Source organism: Paramacrobiotus metropolitanus, unplaced genomic scaffold (genome assembly GCF_019649055.1).
Source record: "Paramacrobiotus metropolitanus isolate TYO unplaced genomic scaffold, Prichtersi_v1.0 Parri_scaffold0000101, whole genome shotgun sequence".
In the NCBI taxonomy this organism is placed as follows: Eukaryota; Metazoa; Tardigrada; class Eutardigrada; order Parachela; family Macrobiotidae; genus Paramacrobiotus; species Paramacrobiotus metropolitanus.
This window is the reverse complement of record NW_026570321.1, coordinates 323,085-331,401: the sequence shown is the minus strand read 5'-3', so window position 1 is coordinate 331,401 and position 8,317 is coordinate 323,085. Positions and strand designations below refer to the sequence as shown.

General features: G+C 41.2%; 1 protein-coding gene across 1 annotated transcript; it reads right to left on the bottom strand.

Annotated features, from left to right (window-relative positions):
* Positions 1-5,829: 5,829 nt before the first annotated feature.
* On the bottom strand, positions 5,830-7,975 carry LOC129597172 (serpin B4-like). Its single transcript, XM_055494631.1, has 3 exons — positions 7,410-7,975; positions 6,526-7,116; positions 5,830-6,361 (listed from the first exon to the last, which is right to left on the bottom strand). Exons 1-3 carry the CDS (start codon positions 7,858-7,860, stop codon positions 6,171-6,173), a joined length of 1,233 nt encoding a protein of 410 aa, XP_055350606.1. The 5' UTR covers positions 7,861-7,975; the 3' UTR covers positions 5,830-6,170.
* Positions 7,976-8,317: the final 342 nt, after the last annotated feature.

Below are 8,317 nucleotides of genomic sequence, written 5' to 3'. Positions count from 1 at the left end.
TATATTTACAAATGTTTTTATAATTTTCAGTTAACGCGCTAATTTAATTTAACGATTCAGTTGTTGAAAATTGCCGCAAATACAAATCAAATATTCCAGAAACGCCACCTTCAAAATAAACCTTGCGCCAATCTTTCGGTCAATGAAGTGTATAACATTGTATGGCGTAATAGTGAGACAATGACGCATGAATGGACAATGACTGGAGCGAGATAAGACAATGCGCATGAGATGGGGGAGACAAAGGCACGAGAGCAATACTGCGTAAAGCGAGCGCATTACAATGGGGTGAATCCGAGTGATGAGTGGCAAGACAGTAGTGCAGACAGGATGATAGGAGTAAGAGAGAACCGGTGCTCTCTGTTTGTATGAAGTGATGCGACGGATATGCATGGATACATGAGAACGGGTGAGGCGTGAACAAGAAAAAAGATAGAGCGGGGAGAGAATCGGGCCAAAGTTACTTTCCTAATAAAATCGAGAAGTGCTTTATCGGGCCAAATGGAAAATGATTATCCAGCGAATGCAATGATCTTCCCTGTTCTGGCTATACAGAATTGCTGAGAATAGTACGACCGGCTGAAAAAGATAATCGACTGGCAAAACCAAGATTAAAAAAAGGAAAATAGGTGACAAGATGTGACACATGTTTGGCCGCTAATAAAATTATAATAAGAAATAACAAAAGAGTGACAAGAAATAACAAAAGACGCATACTGTTAATATTACGGAAGTGGCAGTACTATCTGTTAAGATTGCTGTTCTTCAGTTACTGAAAAAGGTGTACGCTTTTACGCTATGACTTATAAATTAACGAAACAAGTACAAAAAAACGTTGAAAAGCACGTTGATAATTACTTATATTGCCGCCATCTGCAGTTTTATGAAAAGTTATTTGCAGACTCAAAGTCAAGTCCAAAACAATATCAGCAGAACAACAAACAATGCATGACTTCAGAACAAAAATTTTGTTATACCCGTACTAAGGAAGGGACACCCCTTTTTCCTTACCGCAATATGCGCATAAAATATATACATACGAATTTTTATTATACTTTTTAAATTGGAACTAAATGAAATACTTACACTCAGAAGCGCTATGCAGCAGTTGTTGTGATAGTCTACCAACAGGCGAGCTCGGTTGCGTAATCAAAATCCCAACAGCTGTTTACTGTTCTGAATGATGCGATCGTTTGTTTTTCGAGTCACACGACTTGCTGACATGTTACGCATTTAATTATTAGGATCTCGAGGGCTTTATTACTGTAATCAGACCAACAGGGACTGTTTATAGGCGCACCTGGATGACAACACAATTACAATAGAAACAGAGGGCACGGACAAGGGCAGGCGTTTATAGCCGTGGCCCGTCTATATGATCGAAAAAATAGATTACGACGCAACAAAACAAGGATGGGCGTTTATAGCACGCACCCGTATATGTGCGAATATAAATAGATTTGCTCGTGCAAAGCCCTTTTCCATAAATTTTTAGTGATCTTCTTAATTTCGTAGATCTACTTTAATTTTATTTTGCGTAATTAGCGTGATTCGATTTAACACAAATACTTACTTGAGCTGCCGTGGTATACAGTGGTGATCAAGCTGCGTCTTCTGTTCGGCGGAATTATTTTTTACATTAAAGCGCGCGTAATTGTTACCATACACTTTGCACAATCTCAAAATCGAACCAATCAGTTATATTTTTACAGTCGATGCGAACATTCATAATTGTCTGTACCCAAAATCAATGCGCATATTGCCGTAGCATAAGATAACCGTACCAGTAAATGGGAATTTCGAATAATAATATTTATGTTTTTGTGCCAAGTATGCCGTCATGTGTTGTGCGCGCTGATATTAAGATTTATGATCGTATTTTCGTTGAAATCGAAGAGTTGAAATTTATTTTTAACTTTAAATGATGGTACATCTGGATTTGATGATTTTATTGAAAATTTTATAATTTAAGTTGACATTAACGACCTCTGACTGCGCAAAAAGAAGACGACAACATCTGGCATTTTATGTCATTAGCCGAACCAGCGGCGGAAAATTAATGATAGATAAGATTTAAGCTGTGCTGCGCATATGCGAAAACAATTTAAATATATCCCAAATCGATTTCTGCACATTACATTGACATTAACCATTACCGTTACCATCGCGAGGCTTTTCACATCTGGCCATCATCAAACAAATCTAATATTTCAGCGAATCAGCGCTGTCAACCTCAAACATTTTCTCACTCATCTGCCCTTTTCTCAATAACAATAAATACTGCTGCAGCCTTCAAAAACAACGGGCAGGCATCACTAATAAAAACCAATATTCAAATACCAACAAAAAGTTTAAGAGCACATAAGTTTACAATACCGAAACAAATTTTCACGTACGAATGACAATTAGACCAGAAAAGTTAAATCTGCCATCTCGAATACGCCGATTGTGCACTGCCGGTGTCCTCAGATTCTGCAGACCTGAACTGTTGCGCCTGAAATGTTGATTTACCGGGTATGTTAAAAGCCAGTTGCTGCGTCGTTGGCGGATGCTGTGCTACACCGAATGACATCAGATAACGATCTTCAGAATCTTGTTGTGCCTGTGCATACTGTGCCTGCGTAGAGTGGCCACCTCCAAACGGGCAAGCATACGAAAGATGATCATAGTTACCGCAATTAGAAAATCCATTAACCTGGCCTGGCGCATCTGTGAGTCGAAGGGTTAACCGGTTCGCATTACCCGTTAAGTAATTCTGAGAAGATCGTAACTGCCCTCTGATTCGTTATTCTCCTGTAAACACTTTATTTGTTCAGCAAGATGCTTCAGTCTTTCATCCAAACCTTTCATCAGGTTATGAGCGACAATCTCTATCTGATTAGAGCTGGGCGCTGTCGGTTGGCTGTATAGCGACAAAAGATTTGACTGATCTGCAACATTATTGGACGCCTGATATGACGAATTTTGATTCTGCATCGCGAGCTTGTATTGTTGTTTAACGGACACATCACGTAAACGATTGAAAAAATCGGCTACGGTTCTGGGGCTGTTAGTCACGAATGCCGGTTTAAATTCAAGGGGCAAGGCTTCGAAGAGACGAACTGTTTTTTCTGCTTCGGTAGCTGCGGGGTTACTGGCTTCCACGTAATCAAGGACACGATGGACAAAAGTACGAGGATCTGTAAATGCTAGTGCACGGCAACCTTCATTCATGAGATCGAGTTCAAAACGGGTTTTTCCAAAAGCTGTTAAAAAATGGGATCGAAGGTCTGGCCATGTGATACCTACTGGTTCTGCGGTATACCAGCTAAGAGCGTTGTTCCTCAAACAGAGCGCAAAATGTTGGATTCTGTTAGCTGGTGTGAAGTTATTAGCAACGGCCATCGTCTCAAACTGTGTTAAAAAGTCCTGAGCGTCTTCGTAAGAAAAACCACCAAACTTCGGCAAATCACCCAATTCGAGAGATGTTATACGGGTAACTGCAGCGGCATTTTGATTATTCAAAAAATTTAATAAATTCTGATGTGCAGTAGCGTTATTCTGCAGGCTTTGCTGTAAAGCTGCATTCTGCTGAGCGGCAGCGGCATTAACGGTGTTAAGAATATTCTGCAGTGCTTGCGGGTCTAGAGCCATGATATTGACTTGCTGGTAATTAGTAATTATTAATTATTGCAAACAGCCTGCCAACTGCGGAAAGTTGACTATACGATCGTTAATTAAATTTTTTTGAAAAATGGCGCGTTAATACGGAATTCGAAAATAGTATTAGGATCGGTAACAGTTAAGATTGTTCTTTTTGGGAAAAAAAATTGGACGTGATACATAAGGACTTACCTGTTGAAACAGGGAGGCGGAGGGGTAGCGGTGGTAAAGGCTAAAGGCACTGTTCAACAGAGAGGCGGAGGGGTAGCGGTGGTAAAAGTTAAAGGGCACTGAAACTGTCGACTTAAAAAAATTCCGTTCTCGGTATGCGACTCCAAGTATAACGGGCAACGGAACCGGCTGATACTGCTCGAAATATTGCTAACCCAACGACTGAAGATACCGCAGGAAATACAACGCTATATATACTGAACCGCTCGTACAGGAATAGGAAATACAAGAGGCGGGACAACCAAGCACATACTCGTACATACTAATACATGAGACAGGAATCCCCCGTTACATTTATTACTGGTAGCATAGATTTAATTCTTTTCGGGCATCTGGCCCCGACTTTTACTTACATAATAATTATATACTACCAACTTCAAGTATCACAACCGGCAGAACTCACAGATACGAAACTCACAGACTTCATAGTATCACAAACATTGTGTATAACTACTGAAATTACTCTTGTAGTGCCAATCCGTATATAAATTTATCAGCTTCTGTTGAACGTTACGGTTAACCTTGGGAAATACGACTTCATATGGGTTGATGTTAATTCCGAAATACCAGCCTTCCCAATTCGGATCATTGTACGAACAGTTGAATTGTATCATTCCCACCCGGTATGCATTCATCAGCACGTCGACGTCAAACCCCGCTTTCCACACTGCGCTAGTAAGACGAATTTCACCCTTTTGAATAGCTTCTTGGTGGTTCTTAAAGCATTTTAAGATAGGTAGAATGATTTTCAAACCAACACGATCCGTCACCAGCACCATCGACTGAACATGTCGTACCGGAATACAGCTAAAGGTCGTACCCACCAACTTGACCTTTCCAACCAGCCGTGAGAAAAATATATCGCTCCAACAGTTTTGCGACCAGAACGGTAAAAAAGGTCCACGGACACTGGCATTTAGTAGGATGAAGCGAGAATAGTTTTTGTACAGTTCATTGTGAGTCAAGACTTCTTTGTAAGCTCCTAAGTCTTGACAGGTATTACTGCGCAAAATAACTTTGATGTTGGGCTTTGCAGGAATGGGTGGCATGTAGCTGCCGTTGAATCCGCCTTGGATGATGAAGACAAAATCGGCTTGATTGTGCAGGCCATGCCGGAGGAAAAACTCCAGATTAATACGTGCGTTCGGAGTGTCTTTAAAGGCAAATACAATCAGACTATGCACATTACTTTCCGGTGATAGCACAGCCTTTTTCGCAACAGACTGGCCATAATGCGTCTGCGATTTAGTGATGAAAAACAGTGGATGATGACGCAGCAAGTCCGATATATTTTGCCTAAAGGGGAATGCTGCCACCAGAATTAGCGTTGCGACTGTTGTAAAAGGTTTGAGCCTCTGGATGACTGTCAGCATTTTCACTGGACGTAAAACGTTCTGATTAGTAACAGTGTATATACAGTATCTACAACTAAGCGTTTCAGAAAACTATCACAGTACCCGAAAACTAGAAGCACGCTGATTAAACTGAATATTGCGTCAAGATGTGACGAAAATTGTAAAGATTTGCAAATTACCCTTTACCATGCATGAGCAAACTTCACGATCTCAGTATGACCAATGAAAGTTTTCAGTCTCTTTTCCTAAAACAAAGCTTTCGCTTTTATATATACCTATACAAATAAATTATTAATTATTATTTGGAGAACTTTTACAAGCAAAGGGTTGTAACGCGACAGCATAATTATCGTTTACCTACACATAATCGTATGCTTAACATCAGAAGTCGTGCGTAACAAACTGGAAAGATGTAGAACAAAAGCTTGTTGTACAAGATTTGTTTCGATGAACGAAAGGTTTTTACCGTTTAGGCGTTTACGCCAGTTACTAAATTATATGTAATTACAAATTACGTACTTGCCTGCCTATATCTTTTCTGCGTACGTCAATGTGAGTGCAGTACATAAAGGTTTCTAGGCACAATTCGACGACCTAACTCTAAGAGAAAGTGTTTTAATTTTATTCAGCACCGCATCCGAGAGCAATGAATGATGAACTCTTGATTACTGTAGCTTACAATGATGACAATAAGCGAGATTATGGATCTGTAACGGGTTTGCGTTATGGATGTTACTCACTATCAGTAAAGAAAAAAAATACTGACCGCGGCAGGTGATAATATAAGATGATTTGGTCAAATTGCGGCAGAATTAATTGCGGCAAAATTACTTAACAACTCCTTAGGGGATACAAATAAAAAAAGCTGTATAATTTGCGCCAAAGACAGTGTTCGCGAGAATGTTCGCCCTTACTCGTTCACCAAAAGTAGTGCAGCCATCTCTAGGCGGGACTGGGATTGGACACGCGTCCGATGAACAAGATAGCGCCGGTTTCGCGGTGCTGGATGGCGAACAAGAAAGGATGGTCAGCTTTGAACACTTTCTTCATATCTTCCGGGAAGAATACTGCCGATAACGGCACCATTTTCATGCCGGTTGCTGCCGCCGCTTCGGTTCCTTTCTCATTGACCTCTGAAACATTACATAACCGTACAGTTAACAAAAATTCGTGACTTCATTTTCTACAGACTCCGCCTTAAGTTTCTTAATTTTACATATACTGAAATGAACCAGTTTCAAATACGAGAATTTTTGTCAATTGCATGTTCATAAACGATTCTTCTTACTGTACATACCGACAAATGTCTTATGCACCACTTCTGATATCTTCAGTGGTTGCGTGGAAATCCCGCTGAAATCGGCATTATCCTGGAAGGCATCGACAATACCAATTTGTTTTAAAGCAGCATTGAGGTTGAAATCACTTTCGATCTTAAACCGGGGCAACGTGATCTCCACTTCCGCCCTCTGGTACTTGCTGATATCAAAGTGAGCGGGGCGGAGCTTCTTCTCCAGCGCGGCCAGCCCGTCCTTCTTATTGGGCAGAATGAACAGCATGTGGACAGCTCCGTGGGCGTACGGCTTAATTAAGCCGGTAGCATCCACATCCGCCAATTTGGCGAATTTTGCTTCGTCATCAGTCTGCTTCATAAACGGTACATTTTTGAAGGTGTTCCCCTCCCCGAAAAAATCCCCGTTCTGGGTGATCTCTTTCTGGAAATGGTCCTCCCATTCGGCTTTGAAATAAATCGCACTGACCAGCGCCAACTTCACGCTCGGTTCAATCTGGCTGAAGAGATTCTGAATGCGATGATTGGTGACACTCTCCACCCACTGGTTGACGTCGCGTGTCGCCTGCTGTGCATTACCCGCAAAATCCGCCTCACCTACAGTTGGAGTGGAATTAAAACAGTTTTAGGCCGTTTTTGTAATGATTTGAAATGAAATTAAAAAAATCAGAAATTACACAACACATTTTTTAAAGGGTTTTAGAGTACTTACTTTTTTTTCTGTTATGGCAGAATATTTAAAATTTTAAATAATATTAAATTTTAAATAATATTACAGATATTTTGCTTTTGTTTCAAACTCTCAAATTCTCGAAGGCCAGTTCCATTTTAAAGTGATTTGATTTGCGATTTGAAAGACAATGATTTGACATAATGATTTCAAGCTTTACCGAACGTCGTCTGATAGAAATTCTTCAGCACATCCCCGAATTCCTGCTTAAAACTGAACCCCTTCTGCAGATACACGCGATTGGCGATGGCTAAATACGGCGTCTGGCGTGCCCATTCGTCGGGGGGTGTGGCAGGGGCGGTTGAGGGGGCGGTATGGACTTCCAGGCGAGTGAACAACGACATGAAGGCACTGTCGATAAAGGTGTCGTTCATCTTGTCTAGATGGGTGGCCTTGAGGATCTGCTGCTTGGTTTTGCCCTTGGCACCGACATTGACCATCGACAGTGCAGCCATGACGCTGAACGGCGAGAGGAAACCGTTTTCATTGCGGGGTTTACTGGCAATTAAATTCCCGTACAGATCCAGGGAGAACTGGTTGTTGGCCAGGGAGAATGGGGCGATGACAGCGGCAGCCATTGCGTCGGTGTCTGGTGTAACGGGTGTGCTCATAATGCTGCCGGGCCGGTGTATATATATATACTTCTATTCGGTGGAAAAGCAGAAAGTTTGATTTTTTTCGATGATAAATGAAATAATCGCCCAAAGTGCAAATGCCAGTGTATTGCGCGATGCACTGGTTCGTCGTATGCTTCCGGAAGTGTGTTTATTCTTTACGCAATGTGCTTTAGCTTTCGTACAAGTTGTTGAGGCCCGACGCATCGATTGGTATTGAACAGTATTTGCCCATTTTGATGAGCGTACGATGAGCCATCACTAACCGGCTTTTCTACCGGCTTTCGGGCTTTGTCAATAAATGTTTTACGTACCAGCGTATGAAAAACCGGAAAGTAACTGCATACAAAGCAATTTGCAGATGCCACAAGTTTTTTTAGAAAATAATTAAAATATAATGTTGTGTGCATCTCAAATTCCAGACGTTTAATTTTCAGACGATGAAGCAAAAAGG

Bases quoted from the DNA above. Each gene is read 5' to 3' on its own strand.
- LOC129597172 (XM_055494631.1), bottom strand. From the start codon at position 7,860: ATGAGCACACCCGTTACACCAGACACCGACGCAATGGCTGCCGCTGTC. The intron at 7,117-7,409 runs GTAAAGCTTGAA...CTCCAACTGTAG, and splicing joins TTTCTATCAGACGACGTTCG to GTGAGGCGGATTTTGCGGGT. The intron at 6,362-6,525 runs GTATGTACAGTA...GTAATGTTTCAG, and splicing joins GGTGCATAAGACATTTGTCG to AGGTCAATGAGAAAGGAACC.